The following is a 25,701-nucleotide window of genomic DNA, read 5'->3' on the forward strand; positions in this document are numbered from 1 at the left end:
TTTCCTTATATACTGAAGGAATCCTGGTTTTGGTAGCATTCAATACCAATGTTTTTTATTATTCTGATTATTATTGTATTTTTTAATATTCCAAAGACTCTCATGTAGTCACCTAACCCCAAGCCCTTGTATCTGTTGTGCAGCAGTTGATGGTTGATGAAAACACAAGGCACAAGGTTTAAAAATCAGTTACTGCGATTTATTTTTCACTTTTATGTTTCCGGGATCACAAGGCTATTCAATGTTTTTCTTTTTTCATACCCAGCACTAGAATTCTAAGACTGTTACTGTTGCACAAGTGGCAAGATAAGGTAGTGGTGATACCAGTCACCAGTTTTTACCACAGTGGTCATGTGTATTGTTTATTTAATTCATAGTCGATCAGATGTGTTGATTTTTGTAGAAAATGTGATGTGTGTCTTTTTTTCAAGATGGTAGGGAAATAGAAATAAGTGGGGTTGACTTGCTTCATTAGACCTTAGTAGATCCCGCCCATCTGATCATCTACTTTGTAAACAAAGGTGGGGATTGCAGTGGTTGGCCTTTTCTCTACACCTCCACATCACATTTCAGTTGATTTCTGGAAAAACAAAATCGTGCTAGACCAGTAACATGGAAAAAACTGTTCCTGACTTATTGAACATTTTAAAAATAACACTATTTAGCTTTGATATGATCCTTCCCTGTAGAATGAACATGCTATGTCAACAAAGGCAGATAATCAGAATAAACTGTCATGAGAATGGTTCTCCTTTTGTATGAGATATAATACTGTTAACCCGGCATTGTGTACTGCACTTATGGCAGCTGTTGACTCACAAAGATTAATGAGGACTCGTCTGAGGCCTCTCCTCAATACCCCCTCACCCCTTCCTCTCTCTGAATATTTTATGTGATTTACTACAGCAACACGTCAAGAGTGGTAGAATAATAATTGATTCCTGCAGGCAAATTGTCAACTTGAATATATGTGTGCGACATGTATTGAGCTTCATCCAGTCATTTTCTTCAAGACGTCTATGGCATTTAAAATAATGTATGATATTTATTTATTTTACAGCATCACATACAGCCCATGTTCTCCTGTTGTTACCTACTTTCAATGTGGCCCTTGTAAGAAGACTGCTAAAATATGGCTCCAGGGTCTCAGTGACACAAAGTGTACATGCCAATTTAAGAACGGCACAGTTTACATTTATAACTGATCACTTGTTGACCTGATCACATGACTGCCATTTAAGTAATTACTTGTGCTATTCACACTTTATATTTCATTGAGCTGAGTCATTTTGTATACCTTCTTAACACATTTTAAACTCAATTTTATCTCAAAGGTCACATGGATTTCCCATATTGATGCTTTATTTTTTATGGTGTGCATAAAATGACAGTTTTTTCTATGGATTATTTTGTTTTCAACAGGTGTTTTTTCTTCTTCCCCATATAATAAGAATGAACTTGCAGTTTACCACTATATTATGAATGGGATGGGCACATTTGGCAGCTTTTTGTGTATGACACTGGAAAATGTTCCATTTCAGACCTTAGCAATTGAGTCACGGGAAGTGAATCACTCAGCTTTCTCTAAAGTATATATTTTAGCCGATGAAAATCTAATTGTTCAAATGTATTACGTAACATAAATGATGGACGGCCGCCATCACCCCACAGCGTCTTGACAGGAGAACCACAACTTGGCTTGCAAATGGCCATCCACGTGTCTCTATCATGGCCTCTCGGTTTCATTTAGTGCCCGAACTCCATCTCCCGACTACCCTTTGCGAATGGGAGGGCGGCGTTATGACGTATCCCGGAAGCGCTCATCACAGAGCGCTTGTGGGTAATGTAGTCTACGGATGACTACGTTGACCTTGCGCAAAGCACTTGACCGCCATGCCAAAACGACATTTCCCAGCTTCCCCTGGCGGTCGCACACGCGTGTCACGCTGGGTCCATGTCCGTGTGTAGGCGAGTCACGTGTGCGCCGTCCGTGGATCTCGTTTCGCTCCTGCGGTGAGAGTCGCTTGTTTGTTCATTTCGTTTTGGTTTCTACTTCATTTTATTTTTTTTAGGCACCTTACACAGATCAATTATTTTACCGAAGAATGAGCGACAACGATGATATCGAGGTCGACAGTGACGTAAGTAAACGAAGCCTGTGTCGGAGTACACAACATATGAACCCTTTTAGATTAAAAAGCGCCTTGTGTGTTTTCTGTGTGTTGAGCTCCTGTTAGTTCTAGGAAGAGATCAGCAGCTCTGAAGCAGGAGACGAGCCGCGGTTTCGGTTCAATTATAATCGCCCTCAGTTTTAAATCAGCACTCGAGGAGGTGTCTTTTTTCTGTACACCTAAAGATGCATCTAGAAAAGTTAAATCAGATTGACTTAACTTACAATTATACAATTGCACTTTTCTGTCTTGTTTTTTTACAGGAAGAATCACCGAGGTTTCACTCTGTGGTGCGTAATTTACGGAGCGTTTTATCCCGTTTAGGCTTTAAAAAACAAAAGATCATTGCTACTGCATTGAGATTTCATGTGATTTCCGGGTGGGTAAAGAGGACAGACACTGTTGAGACAGCGATGCTGGGGACACCTACACCGGTGACGGAAGAGCAGCCTGGGTAGAGACCCGTCCTGGTTTGCTGCTACTAGGCCACTGCAGAGGCAGATCAGAGGGGGAAAAAACAACACCTAGCTCAAGTGTTTGCACCAAAGATGGGGGCGATAAAAACAACCCACTGCGTTTTCTCGATTGACCCTTATGTATATTTCACATTTTTTTTCGATGGATGTTTTATTCACATGCATGAACGGGTAATCCCGTCCCACAAGCCACAGCGCGTCCTATATTTAGACTCAGTTACCCATTTCCTCTCCCGTTTGGTGCGAGCTGGCTTGAAAACCCACGGGACGACCGGACACGTCCGCTAATTGGGCTGGATCTGCAACCGGGATCGGGATGCCCGTCTTTCCTGTCTTGCATATTCATGATATTATGACCCAGATAACATCAGATCAGTGGTCCTTAGATGTATTTCCTGCCTGCAGTTTTGGAGCAGTTGTCAAGTGCTGGCGATGTCAAAATGAAGGACGCAGATCTCTCATGTACACAAGGACCAGATGCATGCTTTTTAGGTTATGTGATCGTTTTCCATCACCGAAGAGGCACCTGTACTGTAGATTGAACGTTGTCAAACCTATAGTAGCATTAGACATCTTAAAAAATTCAATTCTGCAGATTCATTTACAAGACCTTCGTGGAAATGCTGTTTCGCATACACAAATCAATGCATGCATGTTTTAATCCCAAATATTATGCTTGATCATTCTTTATGGCTGTTTCGGTGCATGCATCTGCAATCCCTACTTTTTTGCAATGTTTACACTGCCTTGTATTTGTACATCATATCGATTTGATGTTCATATAGGTCGATTATGAAATTCAAACGTATATGTTAATCGACAGGCGTTGTTTTTTCGTTTCCTCTTATCCAAAGTCTGTTTCTGGCAGCTCAGTCCAGATTATCCGGTTCAATTGAAATTGTTCTAGAGCAGGGATTCCCAAACCGGTCCTGCAGTCCTGTCCTGTTGTTTTTTGTTCCAACTGTGCTCTTAATTACTTAATTGAGTTTTATATTGCGTTGTTAGTTCAGTTGAGATCTTAATTGGTTAATTGAATCCTTAGTTGCAAGAAAAACAAGCAGGACAGGGGCTACTCCAGGACCGGTTTGAGAATCCCAGTTCCAGAGTACTTTGTTGGCGCTTTGAAGATCGAAGGATCCTATTAAGGAAGTATGTCTACATTAGAGCAACACCGCCCCTCCCCAAACGCACACAAACACACACTAATAACAGGTTGCTCTTCCGATCACTGCTCATGCTGTTTGTTGTGAAATCACTTGAGTCACAATGTACCTCTGTGAGGTTTCAGCTTGAAACTGAAATTATGCCTTTATGAAGACATCTCGGTATTGGCAGTCCAGTCTGGCCAGGGCTGGGAACAGTTGGTGTTCTGGATTCATGACTCAGCCAAAGCATTATTCCTTGTGAAAGATGTGTGGAGACCACAACAATGTTTGTTTGTTGCTTGAAAAAACAGATCTGTAGAGTAGATGTGGAGAGTATATGTAATGTATTGTAGAATAAATTGCTTTGTCAGATAGTTCAAGCCTCCCCCTCCCAGTGCTGTCATGTGTTTTATGATGGTGAGAAAACCACAGAAGTTAACCACAAACATCCCTATTGAAGCTCTATCTGTTAAACTTGCATTCATTACCATTCTGTCCAAATATTTCATGCAACAATGTTGAATTGTTACCTAACATGGTTTTCAAAATTCATTGCAAGTGTTCTTAATAGCATGCCAGTTTGCAACCCATTGAAAGATTCCCAGTTGTGTTGTAGATAAACATCTTATACAGTATATACTTTAAATAATTAGATTGAATGGGGGGATTAAAGCTTGCATTTTATGCTCTAGTCCATTTCAGACCTTACACTTGCTCACCTGTTCACCAGCAGCCTAGTTTATGGCTTTAATTAGTTATCTTATTTAATAATTCAACATTGCTTCAACTGGGAACCTATCCATACTAGGTCAGTAACTGATGTCTTCTTTTTGGACTTAAATCAATGTAGACTATTTCTTCCAACAAGTAATTACACATGCAGTTAATTCAAGTCACATGTTTGTTTAAATGATATGAAGGCAAAGTGCTGTAATGTTTCAGAAGAAAGGTGCTCATGTTTTACAACTGAAAGCAAGCAAGGAAAAACATCATGCAATTGGGCTCAGATTTTTCCTGCACAAGGATTGTCATGTGGAGTTTATTCTTGAGTTCTACTGTCTCCGCAGAGGCTTTGAGGTAATCACTTCCTATACTAATGGATATTTTGTTAGCATTGTATTTGTTGATTTTCTAGTAATTTAAGCTCTTAAAAACATAATTACACCCTGGCCTGGTTCTCCCCTTACCAGCATACCCCCCCCCCCCCCCTTGATTGTATTACATTGATGACGTAAAAAATTTTTTCCAGTTGTGGATAGTATAATATCAACATTGTGATTTATTATTTATTAAAAAAAAAAAAAAGAATAATGTGTAATGTAGGCTGTATTCCTTTTTCATCAGCAAAACAACGTGATCTAGACTAGTCCATATTCCCTAGCAGGACTATTTCCTGTTCCAGATAAGAAATTACCTAGAAACCAGTCCACCCCTTGCCTTTATCTTGATAAACCATCAGTGGCTACCTTTGGAGATCTTGTGATGTCTCATATTTTTGATTTCATGATGCACCACAGTACATCGTGGAAGTCTCTGTCAAAGGTCCAGACACTGCAGTTTTCAAAGACGTTGTAAAAGCCTGTATTCCCTTATATTAGTGAATAATGACATGGCTGAAGTTGAAAGTATTCATTCCCTTCATTTGAAAGTTACTCAGTGATGCATTTTAGTTTAAAACATTGTTCATACTATTAGACCTGCCAATTATATATTTTTAAATGGGGCAAACTTAAGATATGTTGTATGTAAGCTTCCCAGGAGCTTCTGTAAAGTGGCAGATTGTTCAGCATTGATCTGTAGGGTGATCTATGAAATGTCTACTTCTTTTGTGTTTATATTTATTTATTACTGTTGCATGTCTCCAAATGTTTTATGTATAACACCCTGATTGTTTCAGTCAAATGCACATCTAGAGTGAAAAGAGCAACGACCACTATCTCCAGTAAATCACAAAAAGGGGTGTGTTGATGGAGTGACAGGAATTCTGCTCCTCCGACGCCCTCTTAACCCTCATGCGGAGTGCCTTTTTGAAAATGAGATGTATAGACATATTTGGAACAGGCGTAAACTGCCCCAACCTGTTTATAGGTAGAAAACATGTATAGGACCAGCTGCCGTCTGGTTACTGTTGATCTTGGCCTAGCTCAGGGTATTTTACACAGGGCGTCTATTTTTCATTTACAAACATTGCATGAGTCCACTGTGTAGCACCTTATGTGCATAGATGCAAATCAGACGACAAGTTGGTGCAAGAAGGATAAATGTGACTTTTGTGCTACATGCTTTTCCCGATAGAACTCTTTGCATGCTCAAAGCTTTTCCTTCACATGAGTTATCAGCTGTCGGTTGTAACTCCTGTTTTGCCATAACACGAAGGCGTGGAGTCCGGACCTTAAGGAGCTTAGAGTTGATGAGCACAAGCCACTGCTCACAAAAGGCTACAAGTTATGCAACTTCCTAAACAGGAACACAAACCTTTGTGCTGCCTGTAATAGTTTTTAAACAAGTGGGTGTGTTCCAGCTGATAATTTCAGCATTTTTAAATCATTAACTGCTCACGAACTCCTGACTTTTCTAAAAACACACTTTACTTTCCAGAGTCGTAATTGTTTTCTGAACCAAGGGTTGCCTAGAGATGTATTGTAGTAGTTTTATACTGGGTAAATGACCAGCACTTTGCAGGGATTTTGACTGGCCGAAGAGACAGGAGGGAGGTTTTATTCTTCATATATAGTCATATTAAATACATTCGTCAGTAGTTCAGATGAGATGTTTTTATTGTTGTCTGTAAGAAGACAACTGGAATAAACAGTACAACAGTAATAAAACAAACAAATACAATATAAAATATATTCATTAGTTCCTCTAGAGAATTAAATGGTTAACCAGTTGTATGTTGTGATGCAAGTTAATATTTATACCATTTCATCTTTAGACCTTTAAGAATGCATGTGTAAGAGAATAAGAAAGTAAGAACAATCTATTTAATGGCATTTCCACTCGGCTACCAATAATACTTTACCTTTACCTTGATGAATCTGTTGTATACTGATTTAAGTAGTGCGTAGGTGCACAATCACCGTGAAGCTTTTACAGGGTCTTCTCCTGAAGGTTTGGCAAGGACAACTGGAAAGTTTTATTTTGCCTCATTGCATCACAGGAAAACCTCCCGAGTCCCACAAGAGGCCTGAATTACAACTCCAGCAATCAGTCCAAGTTTTGGCTGTTATTGTTAAGCAGCTATGTGGCAGTTCCTGGATAAAATTTTAGAGAAGCACTTATCGATTTTCGACAATGACGTTGTTTACCTTGCTCCATCCGTCTGAAATGCACGACAAGCTCTCAATGTAAACGTCCTGTGTTGTCGTGCCAGTCTGCAGAGGTTGTGGGAGTGTTGGACGCCTGGTAGTTGGAATCTTGGAGAGTACAGTAGTACGGTAGCAATCTTGCTGCAAATGACATTTGTGCAAAGACCGTTAATAATACGTGAGTTGAGATTTGTGCATGCTTTGTGTATTATGTTATTAAAGTATTGTCATCTGCTCGGTGGAATAAAGCCCTGGCGCATGCTCTGCGATTGTAAACTTCTTTCCTCAATTTGGAATTGAATAAAATCTAATCTGCTGTTCTTCCATTTTAATCTGTTGCTCTTTCCAACTGAAAGCCTTCAAACCCTCCCAGGCATTAATTGAATAATTGAAAGCCCTGACATCTGATGTAACGCCAGCAAACTTTCTCTTTGACTTTGACTTAATCGAATGCTTGTTAGTCAGTGTGTGTACAGTGCATCTTGCCTGGCATGGAACACCCTTACAACATGTCTGTGTCACATATCAATGAGTATTTGATTCACCACACTTCACTCCTTTTCAATTTTGAGTCTTTACGTGCATTATATCGACAGGATCTTGATGTATCGGTGGCTATATTTCTGCTTGTGAACCCACTGCAACACAAGTATGCCCTCAAATTATATCTCTTCATTGTGTATCATCTGTTGTTGGTAACCTCAGATTAATGGGGGATTGTTAGTATGATAATGTATTGTTCAAACAAGTTAAAATGGATGATAGTGTGGTTTCCATGGCACGCAACCATCTGACTCAATCTCCTGTATTACTCGTTTGAAACCTCACTGCGGTACAGTACATCATGTGGCTTCTTAAATTTGAGCTTTCATTCTCTTTTTTTTCTTTGTTTAAACGAAAGGCGCTATAACCAATGTCATGTTTTCATTTGCAGGCAGACAAACGGGCACACCATAATGCACTGGAGCGTAAACGCAGGGACCACATCAAAGACAGCTTTCACAGTTTACGAGATTCTGTGCCCGCCTTGCAAGGCGAAAAGGTTAGTATAGTTGTATAACGTTTACTTCTTAATCGATGCACTGCTGTAAAACCAGAAATGTTTGGGATTTTGACATGTTCTGCTGATTGTAATGTAATTTTAAATAAACAAATATGTATATACATTTAAAGGAATAGAGATGTTGAACATTTTGAAAACAGGCATTTGAAATGAATGCCCATTACATTAACACTCACTAATGTTTCTACTTCTGCATTCAAAATATTTCTCTGCTTGGTTAAGATGGCATATAAAACTAGTTCTAGTCACAAAACATGGCTCCAACAAGCATTTCTGGATTTACTATCTTGGTTTCAATACTGGTATTTCTCAAGTCTAGCTCTTCATAGACCACTGAAGTGATCATAAGTCTATTCTTGGGAGGGTGGATGAACAGTAGCTAAACATTTCTAAAACTGTGTTTGTTGAGTGTAGCACTCCAGACCTCAATCAGCGTGTGTGATGTAAATGTTGACCTCATCAGACAAGAAGATCAGTAACAGAAAAAGTGGTTTATGAGGTGTGGGGTTGGGAATTGCTAGAATAATATGAAATATAGAACTTTGAAAGCAGTAGTTGTGAATGAAACCTAGTAGATTAGTACATTTATTGTAAAGGCACCCAAAATAGAATTTTCTTTGTACACAGAAGTAAGTTTAAGTTAATTGCAAAACTAATAAGTATTACAGTTTAAACTGTCAATAGAAGAAGAAGAAGAAGAAAGGATAAGCTCAGCCAGTGTGTTTTGTTTAGTTAAATGTTAGTGGATGTATATTACTGAGGAAAACATTTATAAATAACCACAGATATGCATATTTATAAAAAATAAAATATTGAGGAAGATTTGCACAAAATACAAAATCGCTGTGTCCTTACTGCAGTTTCATAGTGTTAACCCCTTTTTCCCAAACCATAAAAAGAGAGCAATACTGCAGTGCCTTGCTCACTGAATTGAATCGGTCCAGCAGTACGATAGAGGAATTTGGAAGAGAGAAGGGCATGTCAAAGCCTCCTACCCATGCATGGCATTGCTATTTCCATACATTTCTGATATGTATGACTTTCGAAAACTAAATGTGCCTCTTAAAGGTACTTTCACCTCGTTTACTTGAGACCATCTGTCAGAGATTGTCAACCACAACTGAGCCTGTGAGTTTTCTCAGGATTTAACTCCTGGACCCAGGGGCCGGCAAAGCACCTTGAAGAAAAAAAAAAAGTGGGTATGGGGTTGATGAGGCAGTTAGTGCAGTGATGAGGAAAAGGGGGTGGGAGGGGATGTAGGAGTCCAGTGAACACAGCCACGAATCCCTTTTAAAAGTGTGGAAATCTGTTTCAAATTCCCAATTTTCAAATCTGTCCACGGATACATGAAGAGGCATCTGACCATTCGTTGCAACATTTATTAAACACTTAATTAAACAGTGTATGAATTCAACTGCACATCTGGTTCCCCTTTCAAAGGTAAGTTATGGTAAGAATAAGCTGATGTATGTATTTGTACACTGTATATGCATAAAACCCATAGGCTAAATAATAAATGACATTGTATGAATTAGATTCAAATGTATTCAATAAGAGTTGTGTATATTGTGAAACAATGATCTACTTTTTATTTAAACATGCATTTTTTAAATACTAATGTATGTACACACATTTTGATGAGTTTTGATATATTGTGTAGACATTCTGATAGTTAAAGGGTAGTTAGACCCAGTTCTGAAACTGGCCGCTTCCATTCTATAACGATCCCAGTCCCGCTGTAACCTGAGTTGTGCTAATCTCCTTTGCCTGAACTTTACAACCAGGATTCATAGACCGGTCTGCAGCGTATTGAAACAATTTATCAAGAGCTGTATAGATCAGTGATGTACAAAAATATAAGGGATGTGCCTATAAAAGGATCATTCCAAAAATAGTTTATTTAACTCGAATTGTGTGGAAATATAGTAAACTTTTCCACCATATCCATATTGTAACAGTATATAATGAAAATAAAATTTGCCAGTGGAAGAATGCAGTGGATTAACTGAGTAACTACCCCTGGTTATTTAAAATAATTTTAAACAAACTGGGTTGAATCTGTAACACTTTCATATTGCCAAAGTGTTCAGACATGTTTTTACACAGATTGTTGAATAAAAAGTTAAACTTCAAGCTGTAAACTTTCAGTGTTTCGATATCTTTGAAACGTTTTTAGTGATGGACGTAGGTAACTAAAGATTTCACTTTATTAAATATGTATCCTAAACTGCTGAATATTTTATGGGGAAAATTACCTGTAAGCCAGTAGGAAATTACTCCAGAAAAGGGGTGTCTGTAAAGGTACATCTTAATCCATACTAAGAACACTTTGGACCTATAGCTGAATACAAACTGAATGTTTAGTGATGATAAGGAAAACTTAACCTTGCATTTTGTTTTAGTTTATAATTTGTTGCTGACAGCAATCTATCAAACAGGCATCCCGAGCTCAAATCCTAGACAAAGCCACAGAGTATATCCAGTACATGAGACGGAAAAACCACACGCACCAGCAGGACATTGACGACCTGAAGAGGCAAAACGCTTTATTGGAGCAACAAGGTGAGTGAACATAAAACCGTGTTGGAGGTATTCATTTATATGTACAAGGCATGTGATTGGAAAACTTTGCACATGTGTACAGTACCCATTAGCAGCAAGGTTACTGTAACTTTGTTGCCATGTTTTTGAATTAATGCAAATTTACGGACAAGAACCCATAGTTTCCAGTTGAGAATGTTGAATTAAAGCGTTTACATGGCTATTAGACGCCAATATTCTTCTATTGAACGGATTATCAAAGGTCTACACCACCCCTTTCATTTGGATACTTCCTAATCATTTTTCCTCTTGTCGTGTGTGTTCGATCTTCCATATCCCGCAGTTCGTGCACTGGAGAAGGCAAAGGGGAACACGCAGCTACAGGCCAGCTACTCATCATCTGACAGCAGCTTGTACACCAACCCAAAAGGCAGTGCCGTATCGGCCTTCGATGGTGGCTCCGACTCCAGCTCCGAGTCCGAGCCGGAGGAACCTCAGTCAAGAAAGAAGCTGCGTGTGGAGGCCAGCTAAACCCCACCGTGGCAATAAACTGGTGTGCTTTTCCTAGAGACCCTCCTGTACCTCCCTTTCAGCCCGTCATGGCGGTTCAGGAGAGGGACGGAAGCCCACAGAAGAAAAGAAGAGAAAAAAAAAAAAAAAGCTTTTATTTTTCTTTCCCTCTTTCCGATGACCCTGCATTCATTTCTCTGCAGCAACGACTATTCATCAAGTGTGGCAGCTTTGCTAGAAAAGACTTGATGCTTTTATATCCTCACAGTAGACATCATCCAGCATCCCAAGGAGACTGATGTACAGCAACAAGTAACGCAAAAACAAAATACTAGTTTTTGATAATCTGTATGAACCTGAGAGGTAAAGCATTTTGAAATTTACACATACCTTAGGAAATTGTCATAAAAAGCAGTTTACCTTATTTTTAATATTTGTACTTTTCCACTAAAGAATGTGAAGTTACTTTAAAAAAAAAAAAAGATATATATATATAGGCAACCCACCTAAAGCCCTATAGATGGCTTACATTTTCCAATACAAAATGTTTCTTTAAAAAAAAAAAAAAAAAAAAAACCTATATTGAAAGTGGTGTATTTAAATAACTTCCAATCTGTATTAATAGTACTTTGTCCTTTAGCTTGAGCTAGTGAATGAAGTAGTTGGCTGTATACTTTTTAGGCTTTTTGTTTTTTAAGAGCATTGAATTTGGATTTTTTTTTTTTTTTTCTTCACAGGTTCACTAAGATAAATTGTTTTGTATTTTGCATTATTCTCATGAAATTATGGGATGATACTGAAATGCTACGTGTCCTTCTCCCTGATATATATGATAGATATTGAATGTTTCATCAATGCAGTTCAAAGTAGTTAACTTTTTGTTTTATTTTTATTAAAGAAAAAAAAAAGTGTCCATGTCAGTGTGTTGTGCATTACACTGTAAACTTATTAATGTTGCCGATTTAAATTCTAAAAAAGAAAAAAAAAAAAAATGCTGCCCCTAGAAGCATTTTGCCTGGCTAGGGGATGTGTATATGTTTGTCTTTTTTCTCCTTTTTTTTCATTAGGACTTAATTAGTGTGTACTAAATAGAACTTTGTTCATGTTTGATTCCATTCCATGGAAATTACAGGTATGTTGTACATACTGCCAACAATTGTCTTGCAAGTTGAGGCCTACCTTTACTATGAGACTATAAATAAAACTATTTTATCCTTTACAGTTGTCGTTGTGTGTGTGTGCGTTCGCGTGCGGGTGTGTATGTAAGTCAAGCAAAGTGAAATAAATTGCATGTTCACTGCATGTAGTGTGTGTAGGTTAGAAGAGAGGAAATGGCTCTCTAAGGCTTAGCAAGTATTTTGGCGCTCGTTTCTTTACGAGAACACACCTATAGAAGCATCAGCAGTATTATTTATTATCTATAAGTTGTTCTTGCCCTCAGTTACCTTACCAGACCTTGAGGCTGTCCTCTTATATCCCAATATCTTAACGGTTAAGTGCTAGACTTGAGCTTTGTTAAGTGAAGTTGCTTTATGACTAGTCCACTACTGAAAATAAAGGTATTTGGCTTACTGTTCTGCTGTGACACGCACGGGTAGTATGGAAAACAAATTATTCCCCAGTCCCAGCACTACTTCAGTGTATTGTCCTGTCCACTGTCCCTGCCTTCAATGTGTAAGGAATGTGTGATTAAATTATGGGATTTTGACGTTGCATTGTAGTACATCCGGAAGCTGCGCTTCCCAAAAACGAGCGAAGCTTAACAGCCCAGTCAGGTAAGCCACAGGATTTTCTCTTATGTCACAATTTACATATGTAATATGAAATTGCCGTTTATGCAGGCAGCAAGTTTCATCCCATGAGTTGTGCAGCTGAAGTTTTATGTACTACTTCTAGTGAAGTCGTTAACTGTACAGGGTGATGAAACATGATGGAATAGGAAATCAGGAGTCGCTGAAGCCCTTCCCTCGAGTTTGTCAATGCTTCTTACCTCAGCAGCCTATTGCACTTTGTCTTGCCACATGGTAATCCAATCTGAATAGCATTTGAAGTGGGTTGACATCACTTTCTGTATTATTATTTTACTGTATTTGACTTGAAATGAGCCTAATGAAGAGACTGACTGGCTTGTGATGGACTTCTCTGCTTTATTGCAGAAAAGGGACTAATGAGTTGTTTAGCTCCAGGGTTTTATTTTGCCTTTTTTGTTTTCCATCACCCCCCATACTGTATGTAATAAATTCACCTTCATTGCACCATATTTTCCAGTCTTCATATATCTGTTTCCCTACAGCCCGCCTATGTATTGAGCCCAGCACTATAAACATCCCCCCAGGGTGCCATACTATTTATGTACACAGAGCACTAGGAATCTGGCTTGTTATAATAATTTGCAAACTCTATAGCTTTCACTTCTTAAAGGCATGGCTTTGATTTTCAGTTTTCTGTTTTCAAAAACAAATTGTACCATTTGACACAGGCAGAATATATTGAGAGAGGTTCAGGCAGGCTTTTTATTATTCTTACTATGTAAAATATGAATGCAACTGGTTTAAGTAACTAGCTTGCTCTCCATCGTTAAAACAGAAAGGATGTTTTAAAGGGTTGCACTATTATAAGACTCTTCTGTGTGATACCAAGTCATGATACTTGACAGGTGGATAATGTATTTAAAGATGAACGCTATGCATATAACTGGTGTCAGTACTCTCAAAGGTCACAGAGGGGAGGGGGGTTGTATGAATTATAAACTAAAATGTCAGGACCAAAAATCCATATTGCTCAAAGGCCATTTCAGATCAGGCTTTTGTTGATTTAAAAAGAAATACTCATCTAAAATACTGCAGAATTGAGAACACAGACAGCTGGATTCCAAAAGTTTATTAGTAATACAAACTAGAAAGAAATGGACAATGCTACTGAAGTCAGTTTCTTTTCATATGATCCCAACCAATTCAAGAAAAAACAAATCCCTTCATTAACTCTTAAAATGTACAGCTGAAGACTTTAGGTGAGCAAATATTTCCAGAAGTTCAGGAATCTGATGCCATCATATAAGTTTTTTCTGATTTCTGTTACAACCAAAGAATAGCAGTTTTCTTTTGAAATCTATGAAAGGTTGGGAGTGTTGGAAGGGGTCTCCCTCTTTCCAGTGACTGACATTTGATGAAAGTGCTGGACAGCTTGAGCCACTTTCTCAGGGCAGATATTATAGACTGGATGGGTTGGGGCCTGTGGGAACACAAAAGCAATGAAAAAAACACTGGCTATTGCTAAAGAAAGATGCATGTACATCGCCATTAAAGAGACGCACAAGACCACTGCAATCATCTCTCTAGGCTTGCAGTTCTGCCCTTTCCGTTCGGTACATGCAACTTACAATTTGAAAAGTCATTCATGCAAGTACGGTCCACCACTAGAGGGAGTACAGTCCAGACATAAGCGATTGTTTTTAAAAAAACATGCAAGTTTCATATACAAGACATTAAAGACACATACTGTGGCCCATTCTACAATCAGGAACTACTTTAACTAAATCTGTAGTTTCAGGATTAGATTCACTTATGGAGAAATACATTCAAGTGGTCTTTTCCCAGCTCATTCTGAAACTAAAGCACTGCATGCAGCACTTACTGGTTATATATATATATATATATATATATATATATATATATATATATATGGAAGGGTTTCTTAGCTAATACGGATGTTATTAAAAGCGACCCCATGCAACTCACCAGTCGGTTTTCCTCATTGCCTAAAATCAGCTCATGCATTTCGCTGCCTCCAAAATGCTGCGCTATTGAGAGTCCACTTAAACAGTAGCAGGTATGATAGAAGTCTCTGGATCTAAGTAAAGAAATCACAAAAGTGAGTGGAACATGTTTAACCATTTGCAAAGCAGCTCAACCATTGGATTTGAATTAATAAAACAATAAATGTGTGCTGGTAGAGTAGGACACTGCTGTTTTACAGGGTTGTTTGAACTATACGCATCAACTGCTGTACTATGTTGTTACTGTTCTTCACGAGAGATCTCCCACAGCTATCACAGTTATCGGCACAATGTTGTGAGTGCAAATGCCATGATGGGAACACTGGGGAAGGGAACTACTGCTTCCTCTCAATCCAGATGGTAAAAATTGATTTCAAGTCTCTGGAGAATTCTCTCAGCTTTTGAGAGTCTAAGCACAGACACTCTTTCCAAGACAATATTTGAATGGGGTTTTGGAATGAAAAAAAAAAAAAAGTGCTACAACCTAAAACAAAAAATAAAAACATTCTAATTGTATATAGTTCGTTTCAGAAAATCTGGCAGATTAATGAGCGTACATGCCTTATTCCTGAATGGAAACTATACTTTAAGTTTAATTCTATCTACCATATCTTAATGGGGTGGGACATTAGAAATAAGGTGTTATTTTAATAAGTGGGCTACTACTGCCTTTTATGTACAACATATCATCGAACCTAGAGGAGGGGTGTGTTAATTGCCGATTCGGTACTTGGCGCTGCCTATGGGGGTTTACAGATGTGTGCGAGTTTCTTTTCAATCGAAGGTTATTATTTTACTTGTTTTTGCAGATTGATTTATATCGGTTTTGAGTGTAATTTTGACTCTATATGTTCCTGTCTGGTTTATAGTAAACACTTTAGTTTGGATTTGTCTCATTTTTTGATGCATCTGTTAATCACGCTGATTGTATTTAACCTCTCAAGTTTTGATAACGCAGCATCACTTTACATTGCTGCTGTTGTGATGATTGAGAAATGTAATTATATACGAGTGAACTTTAATTAGCCTACGAAATAAAAATCAACTTTTTGATTCAAAAGAGTCAACTTTTTCAATTCAAGTTGGATCATTTTGCTGACTAACAAGTACTAAATACAAACTGAGATCCAAACCTCTTTAGCATTGGTGGTTTTCAAATTGGCAGATTAACCTGTCATTTTATAATGGTAATGAATTTGTTTTTGGTGATTTGTGGCAGAATTGCAAATTTTCGGAAAAACGAGTGGAGGATAAACAAACGCGAGTGGCCCTGTACATCTATACACACAGGGATTTCCCTCATGACCTAAATGAGAGGATGTGCTGTTTGAGAAGGCCATATCAGAGTACATCGACGTTTCAGCCAGCTACTCACTTGCCCGGTTTGTCCAGCAGCCCTCCAGCTGGGTTCTGGCAGCACAGCAGGATGTACTCCTGCAAGGCCTGCTGCTCGAACATCCAGCTGGTCATACTGAGTGTCGTGTCTCCTGCAATAACACGGCCATTTTACTCACACAGCTTAGGACTACAGGTTATCCAAAATGTAAACCCAAGCAGATTTCCCTAAAGTTTTACAGCAATGTCAGGTGTCATCCATCCATAGCTACAAACAATATGTTGCAAGAGATTTAGCCATCGTCTATTAAGGCTACAGAAATTTCCAAGAATCGTTTAGTCCAGATTGAAAAACGCTATGACCCAAACCGCAGTGTTGTGGACTGTAGTCATGGTGGTTCAAACTAATACTACGGTACCTTCTTTAAACAGGGCTCTGTGCAGCAGAGGGAGAAGGCCGGCCTGCCAGAATGAGTAACAGCCGTCCACCAGCTTGTTACAGCGGCCCTGAAATCCTCCTTCAAACCGCATCTGTCTGCTTGTGACCCAGTGCTGCAGCACAAACAGAAAGGACTCTCAGAAACAATCAATAAATGGAGTCATTAAATAGTACTGTATTCATACACCCCAGTAGGTATAGTAAGGCTTAATGTTAAAGTAAAAAGGGGCATACAAAAGAGACGCACGCACCTATTACATTTTTATTTAAATAACTGCACTTTAGCTCTGGTCTGGCACATCCTTTTTTCTTATGCTGCTTGTGCTCCATCACATTGGCGAACATGGTGCACTCATAAAGAGATCCAAAAATAACTATTGCATATGCTGCAAATGCAGACTTCTTCCTGACAGCTTTATTCTTGGCATCTCAGATCAGCTTTTGGGATCACATTGCATCCCATCACATCTGTGCATTGTCAAGAAATAAGCTTTAATCATTTTTTTTTTTTCAGCCTCTACATTGGTATCAGGCAATCGCTGATTTTAATAGCATAACACAGTCCAAATAACTGTACGGCATAATCATTTATAATTCCGATACCTGAATTTACACTGATATACTGCTGTGTGACGGCCTTTTATGCACTGACATAAGTGAAAAGCAACGAGATATTTGCAGATGAATGCTAAAAGCCTTTAGGCGAAGACTTACTAACAAGGATTTGAGGTCTAGCATATGTTCCTTTTGAAGGATGACCATGGCTGCCATTCCACAGAAAGTATATCCCCCATGAGCCTCCAGGCCAGGTACTCCTCCAATACCCCCCTCCCAGTTTTGACACCTGTAAACGCAGAATAGTAATTTCCACTTCACGGAAACAGAGAACAGAAGACACATACATAGGTCTTATTAAATGTTTTGGGTCTATGGTAACGGCATTTAGCACAAACATACCTGCTATTCAAAATAAGGAATGTTTTCTCATGCGAAAAAACATGAATATAACATTTAAGGAATGCAAAACAGGAAGCAGCTAATGCAGTTAGTCCTTTATTATATAATTAATATTTTTTAAGGGCTATGGAGCACACAATCCTGGTGGGTTTATTCTTAAACCTTTGCCTACGTTTTTTGTAGAAGGGTTATTAATTTATTGCAGCAAAAGTAAATAGAATCCTTCATGTTTTTATTTTGTATCATTGGGTATTTTTGTTTTTTGGCCGGGAGGAGAATTTTATTTATCATGATGTTATGGTTTTAGGAATATGGGCCTAGGTATCTAGTGTCACAAAAAGTTAAGCTCCTCTTACCTGATAATCCAGTTAGGGGTTCCCTCAAACAGTGTGGTAGTGATGATGTTTGTCAGGGATGCTACCGACGCAGCACAGTACGCACTTCTGAAAGACAACGCACATTGAAGAGAACACATCAGAGCTTCATTCAGCACACAATTAAAGTCATTCAGATCCAGCGCTGGGGGTGGAGTTGTGCATGTAATGGGATCAGGAGGGTACTGGGTTAAGACCTTCTGCAGAATGATGTTTGAGCACTATTGCTGATTAGTGCCAAAGCAGGCTGCAATCACAGCATGCCCCCAGCTGAGCAGACAGCTGGCTGTCATTTAAATACCTGCTGCACACTTTATTCCAGCCTGCTGAATATGGTTTTACATTTTGGACAATTATCGGTGAATTCTGCATAGCTTGCAAACATGTTTCGGCACCCTGGCTGCTCTTAACAGACGTTTAGGGTCTTCCAGAGACTTGGTTTTCATCCAGTTGGCAGTGCTCTCGGGCAGTTGGGAGTTTATATTATTATTCAACCAAAATATACTGTTGTATTTTCTATTCATCAAAAAAAAAAATAATAATAATAATAATTGCATTGTCCCAGACCGTGGCCCACTTAAACTCTTGCTGGCTTCTCTGTACCTGTGCTCTAAGCTGGACCAGTGTGGAGGGCCATGACTGACTGTGAAACGCAGCCATTGTTTTTATAGAAACCCACTGAGCCCCCGCATCCGACTGAGACCAGCTGACATCGGTGAGGACAATGGGCGATTCTCTTTGGAGGATTGGGGTGGGACAGGCAGTGGGCTTCCTTGTGTCTGTGTCTGCTAGTGCTGGGCTCAGCAAGAAGCCTCCACTTGTACGTAACCAGAAGACTGAGAATTACCAACCCCCTGTGATAGAGACAGACACCGATTCCCCCTCCCCACCTCCACTTCCTGTTTCAGTCTTTTAAACTTTAATCAGATCAAGCAAGAGCTGCACTTTTGAGCAGGCTGGGATCGCTTGCTCTGGAAGGACGATGCTTGCCAAGTCTTGATTTGATGTGCCGTGTTTGCATGTTTTCCTTTCCCGTTGTATGTATTAAGCATAGAGAATAACCAGACTGGCAATGGCAGTCCAAACACACCAAATGCAGTAACGCTGAGAGCAAATTTAGGAAAGGGTACAAAACGAATTTGGGACTTATATACTCCCCTCATTTTCTACAGATGAGGAATTGCAATAGATCCTACCTCACATCCACTTCTCCGCCCACGTGCATCACGAAAGAACCATCTGGCTGCTTCACAGAGTACAGGAAGTCGAGTAGTTTTGGTCTGTGAATAAAATAAATCTTGTATTTTCGTTTGTTTGATCTCTGGTTTACCCAACATATACCTTTTCATTTCTTGCCTAAGGAACATGTCAAAGTACCAAGTCTGTAGTTATATACAGGGGAACTCTTGGGGCCACTTGTAATAAGGGAGGCTGAAATCACATGTAAAATTTCAGGTGGCCAACTACTGCACCGAGAGCAATTTAGGCATTACAGCCAATTTCTCAAATATAGTTTGAGGTAAACTGATATTATAATTCTTACTTACAGAAGGTCATCAGGGTGCAACAAGGGAGAGTGGCTTATTACACTGTAGTACTTGAGTTGCTCTCTTCTCATCACTTGCTGGATAATACTGGCTATTTTCTGACGGATAGTAGCTTATTGACCCAAAAATGTCATCGCTGTAACCACGGGAGATCAGCTCACACTGACTTTTCTTTCACCTTGACTCGCCTTGCAGTGAGCAATCTGTCCCAGGCCTTTAACAATCCACTCTCCCCACTGATGTATTTTGCCATCTCTGACCCCAGTCTTTGATTTTTAAATTGATGCCCAGGACAATCTCTCGGAGAGCATTAAGGCAGCGTTTACCTGTCGATGACGTCGTATGCCTCCTCCGTGCCGATGATACACAGAGCATTGACCGCTGCGTATGTAGGTGCCAGGTGGGCATGTTGACCCGGCCCTCCTGCAAAGCCCCCCGTAGGGCTCTGACACCTTGCCAGGAACTTGCAGACACTACAACACAACACGAGGGGAAGAGTGAGTGCTCCCAGAGAATGTACACAACTAAACACGACTTCTAAACCCAGCGGACTCTCAACTCACTCCGAGGCGATGGATGCGGGGACGGTCTCATCGAGGAGCTCAAGGCTGTGCAAGATCCAGTAGCAAAGCCAGGGACGGCTGGCATCAAGACACTGAGTGGAGAAATACAGAGAACTGGAGCTCTAATTGGGGTTTGCCATCTTTTTCTGAGCACTAATAAAATCATAGTTTTTTTGCACCTGTTTTCAGGGCTGACATAGCATACCTCATAAGCGTCCGAAAGATATCGTAAACCTCTCTTCAAATAGGAGTAGTGCTGTTGCCTCTGTAAAGTAGGCCTGAAAAAAAAAATGTGTAGAGGCTTAAGCTATATAGGGGTCTGTGGAAAAACAATTCACAATAAATTAAAGAACAGGAGGTTGGCTGAACAGAGTCAATGAACAGGATCTAAAGAGAGCTGCCCCTCTTGTCCCTGGATTCAAACCCCGAGTGAAACGACTTGGTTATCTTAGTGTGTCATTGCAAACAGAATCCGAAAACAAAATTCCCAAATTGCAACACCTCATTAAATCTGGTAAGTCAGAAAGACATGGCAAGGTAAGCAGAAAGTTTATCTGCAGATTTCTGAGTCAACGTGTATTGATATGCTTTAGGATTACTTAATTGTCAAAGAGCATGCTTCTAATATTGTACTTGTAAATACACAAACAATTTCCACTCTGGTTTCTAGCTTGTGTTTTCAATTAACTAATTTGGTATTCATAACAGTTCCAGTATCAGTAAAGAGTAAATACTTAAATTACCAAGTACTCCTACAGCCGCACCATATACTACATTCAATTATTTCAGTAAGTAACATTGTAAATATGCCACATAAATAAACCTACTTGAAATCATTTTAAATAGTTGTGTACACCATTTACAGAACACTTTGTGCAAACCATGCTCTTAAAAACATGGGTTCCCTTCAATTGGAAACAGATTTCTTTACCTCAAGCTTTACCCATGATTGTACTGTACATTTAATTTCATTTCATTTGAAGAGGGATGCAAGATAGCTTATTGAGAGAGAAAGAGCTGCCAAGATGATGTTTAGTCACGCATCACTGAGATGCATCACTGCCCACACATTTCAGAAGTGCAAATTCCCAGTGAATCATTGGCAAATTAATTGACACTCAGAGACCAAAGTGGAATAAGGTTGAGGTCTGATTTCACAGTTTTCTTTTACTGATATGACATGCACTTAGTTTAATCAGTTCCATACATTATTGACCTTCATATTATTGCTGTTAAACAGAAATGAATTAACTGGTGATTAGGATAATTATTGGGTTCATTATTTATTAATTAATTAATATATAAAATGTGTAATTCATTTTTAACGGGAAGAAAGTTTTGATTAAAAAAATTTTCTGGAATACCTCTCGTTGTTTTCAATACTTGTTACGTACACCATAGATCAAAGTGAAATGAATGCAATTTAGGGCCGAGTAATTAGCAAATCATTCTCTACTGCCAGTAGTGTCAACCCAATACCATGCTTCATTTCATACATAAGTTCCCATGGAAACCGATGACTCAGTCTCGAGTAAAATGAAGAATAATTTGTTATACAGACCCAAGTACAGAGATACACTTGTTTTAAGAGCTACAGATGACCTGACAATCCCAGAAATGTTTTAGGTTATGGAACGTACTGTACAAATACAATGGAAGAATTACACTACAATTCAATCGCAAGTCTCTTTATCTCTGATCTGCAGTGTGGTGATACAATAACATAGGACATCTTCTCTAAAATTGGGTGGACTGCCAAAATATATCAAGAGGTTTGAAAAAATGCAGACATGAGAATATGAAAGATAACAACAATCCTCAAAAAACTTCAGTAATATCAAAATGTGCAAACACTTACGTTAATTAAATTAAATATAAGATTCCACCAGCAAAATACTCGCTGGTTTGGAAGACCAGAGAGATATGAAGTTCAGCCAACAATTCAGTCATAATACCTTCCTTAGGGAATAATTAAAACAGCAAGGAATGCACTTCATAAACACTGATTTAAATCTCATTATATACCCAGCAACTGACATACATTTTAAACCGGTTAATTTCATGGTGAAGAATATTATACTCAATGACCCGAGGTCTCAATAATGTCTCAAATGGCTGAGAGATGTATTGCTTTTAAAATCTAATCTTCAAGAAGAAGAAACATTAAGAGGAATACAACTCCAAGCTCCCCGAGACTCTTGTCTGGTATTGACTAACTGTAACGTCAATCACCATGGGAACAAATCCTGAGCAAAATTCTGCTCTATTAAATTACGTTACAAATCAGAAATGCACAAATCACAGGAATATACGTTTGTATTGTGTGTTCATCGCAACCAGTTCAGGTACCTGTTCACAAGACAACAGTGGACAGCAGTTTGGGATTAGGTGGAAGAAGTAGAGAAAAAAAATGACATGGACACCTATACATGATTTGATAGTTAAGTAAAGAAAAATACTTACTCTAATATTCTGTGATTTTCCTGGTAGGATCTGAACACCTGCTGAACACTGTCTTCCACTTTTTTCTGTACAACAAAGTAAATTTAATATTTAGAGGTTTGTTATAATTACGTACACATGTATGGTATTTATTATTACTTATTTGAGAGGTGACATACAAGAGATACAAAACAAGATGCACTACAAACTATTACTACACCCAAGGAAAACTACTTTAATTGAAGTATCATGAGCCACATTGCGTAAACTCCTTCACAACACTATCTTGTATGTGTGAATGGAAAGAAAGCATCGCTAAAGAGTTGTGAGGATTTGACTAGCCTGTTTAGCAATTTAAACCAAACAAATACTGAAAGTTTTAGTAACTAAACCAGCTTATGTTAAAGTTGATTTCAGTTGATGTTATGACCCTTGACGCTTGATTAAAGTCAATCTCAATGTAAATCAGTTTTGAAAGTGACACTTATGCATTTCATGTTAAAGGTTTCCATGAAAGAAGGAACGTCTTGTCAAGGATCATGCAAGCAATGCCTGTCACTGAACAAAGACGATTACAGCCTTCAGGGGGTTAATTCGGGATAGGTAGCAGCGAGGTCATGGGATGAGGAAGACAGGCAAGGCTTTAAAACATTCTGGGATTTTTCCATACAGTATTAGTAATGCATGAAAGGGTATTCCGACAGAGGCTACAGCAGGTGCTAGGAGGTCTCCAAGTCCAGGAACTCCAAGAACGTGTGACCTGGCAGGAAAAGGTTAAGTCGGCCTAATGACCATGAGTTCAATTAGCTGGTGAAGCCATGTGGCCCCTGTAGACCAGAGCTAAACATCCCTGATACAAAGTCACTGTGGCAGCCCTGAGAAATCTACAGTAGTGCAAAAACTGATTGTCTGATTCATTATATATTACTTTCAACCAGACCTGAACCACAATAGCAAGGTTATATACAGCATAACTCTAAAGTACTACACAATAACAATATTTTTCTAATATAATATTAATAACATCTTATTTTATATTTTCCCTACTAGAATTAATTCTTATTTTTTAGCTGAATGTTAAATGCCATTATTCCCTTGTTTCGAAACAGATACGTCATATTAATCAAAATGTATTGAATCTAATACACATTAGACTAGACCTGTAACATTCAAATATGTTCACTGTACTTCGCTTCAATCACAGAGAGCTAAGCAATGAACGGTACTGGATTTTATAATTACCTTTATATATTTTGTATGATTGTATACACTGTTGTCTAAAGTGGACTAACTGTATTTATTCATGGTATTGTATTTCTGAAAATGTAATTAGAGTGTAATAAATAAAAACATCAAAACAACACATATAACAGTATGAAAAACACTTCTAAAGGATTAAGATATAATGTACTTAATTCCTAAGGAAGCAGGTGACATTTTTTAGCCTGCTGTACGGGATGACGTGATCATATGACGTAATAAGTCTCTGATCACCTTCCTATACACTTCATGGAGCCTCCTATTTCACTTTGCACCTGATCTCTAACACTTGTGTACCACATCATTTACTCACAATCTCACGAGTTTAACACAAGTGTAATACACCATGTACAAGTAAATATGGATCTAAGTTGACAGATCTTAGCTTTCTTGAATCATTGACTTGATCAATCGCACAGCATTAATTTAATTGATTGTTTATAGGTTGCAATTATAATAACCACTTATAGTAATGTCCTTGCCAAGGTTTAAGTATTTATCTAATCACTGCTAAACTCGGGGTAAGCTGCAGTCTACTGTGCTGTACCGCACCAAGTGAAAACACACATGCTAAAACTGAAAGTGCATCTGGCAGATTCGACGAAAAGCAATCGATAATGTCAAATTGGGTGTCCTCAGCTTTTAAATCAATGCAATGATGGGTTCTCACAAGAGCTACACATATATTACAATGCATTACTTGTGAACTACCTGTTCAACTGAAGTCACGGATTCCACGTTATCGTCTGTAAACACTTCCGCGTTATGAAAGTCACTGAGACAGCGCAACGGGGTAGCCAGATCCTCCATTATAAAAGCAGACAATATGGGTGGAAAACGACAGCTTTGATTTGGACAAACACTTGAACAAATCTTGGTCAACAATACCAGATCACTTGTCTTTCTGCCTTCGGTTTCCTGCAAAGTGGGGCGGGTACTACAGACGATTACGGCAAGCTAGAGGGGACAATCTTTGGAACTCTGTTTTTGCTCTTCTTCTTCATGGCCCTTCATAGAGGACGTTTAACGTTTTATTATAGAGTTCTTGCGCCCCTTTGAGGCGACAGGTGTAAACATCGTGTTAAGAGAAGTATGCTTGAATAGTAGAGGGTGTAAACTTTGCATACATGTGACTTCCATTGATTTCTGTGGATTGGCAGTCAAAAGTTTACACAGCCCCTGTCTTAATTACATTCATTTCACAGGAAACATGACAATATTTCTTCTGCGTCAATCAGCTTCAAATCAGCATTCAATACACTCAAAATGTATTGATACTTTCAGGGACATTGTTTATTAAATTACATGAAGTACCAGATGACATTGTTTCAAATGAAGGGAGTGAATACTGGACTACAGCTGTGTAGATATGAATATGTGTGTGGTGGAGTATTTAATATCAAAGAATGTCCCTCTATCTTGTTGTCAAGCCAAACCACCCTTGAAACCATGAACCAAACCAGCAGGCATGGTAAGCTATTGAACTCTTCTTTAGATAAGACATGGGAGTCTCTGTCTGCTTTAATTGGACATTTACACCCATTGAATGATTAGGTATTATGTTAGCAATTGGCAACTTTCTATAAATATATAAAAAAAAGAAATCTAGAGCTATACTTTACATGAATCCCTATGCAAGAAGGGCAACTAAGGTGCATTGGTGTTTAAACCTCTGGGGTAAATGTGGTACAGTAAAACAAAATTATATGATTTTGGAAACATGTTTGCAACTTGATTCGACTTTAAATCACCACTGAACACATGCCAGTGACTGCGAGGCCCAATCTTTACACTC

General features: G+C 38.7%; 2 protein-coding genes across 5 annotated transcripts; one reads left to right on the forward strand and one right to left on the reverse strand.

The window, feature by feature from the left end:
• The first annotated feature begins 1,953 nt into the window (after positions 1–1,953).
• On the forward strand, positions 1,954–12,431 carry max (myc associated factor X). 4 transcript variants are annotated; one of them, XM_066694061.1, is made up of 5 exons: positions 1,954–2,141; positions 2,435–2,461; positions 8,035–8,142; positions 10,602–10,725; positions 11,048–12,431. In XM_066694061.1, the coding sequence occupies exons 1-5, from the start codon at positions 2,106–2,108 to the stop codon at positions 11,233–11,235; spliced, it is 483 nt and encodes a 160-aa protein (XP_066550158.1). In that variant the 5' UTR covers positions 1,954–2,105; the 3' UTR covers positions 11,236–12,431. The 4 variants fall into 4 exon arrangements, with proteins under 4 accessions (XP_066550158.1, XP_066550160.1, XP_066550157.1 ...); XM_066694060.1 differs by having other exon boundaries at positions 1,958–2,141; positions 10,587–10,725; XM_066694063.1 differs by lacking the exon at positions 2,435–2,461 and having other exon boundaries at positions 1,957–2,141.
• Positions 12,432–14,079: 1,648 nt separating this feature from the next.
• fntb (farnesyltransferase, CAAX box, subunit beta) lies at positions 14,080–24,873 on the reverse strand. The gene is made up of 12 exons (XM_066694517.1): positions 24,618–24,873; positions 22,668–22,732; positions 20,410–20,482; positions 20,205–20,296; positions 19,968–20,114; positions 19,291–19,374; positions 18,077–18,163; positions 17,478–17,607; positions 16,744–16,876; positions 16,365–16,476; positions 14,952–15,063; positions 14,080–14,445 (listed from the first exon to the last, which is right to left on the reverse strand). The coding sequence occupies exons 1-12, from the start codon at positions 24,714–24,716 to the stop codon at positions 14,323–14,325; spliced, it is 1,257 nt and encodes a 418-aa protein (XP_066550614.1). The 5' UTR covers positions 24,717–24,873; the 3' UTR covers positions 14,080–14,322.
• Between the last annotated feature and the right edge of the window lie 828 nt (positions 24,874–25,701).

This window comes from Amia ocellicauda, chromosome 21 (assembly GCF_036373705.1).
Source record: "Amia ocellicauda isolate fAmiCal2 chromosome 21, fAmiCal2.hap1, whole genome shotgun sequence".
Taxonomy (NCBI): Eukaryota; Metazoa; Chordata; class Actinopteri; order Amiiformes; family Amiidae; genus Amia; species Amia ocellicauda.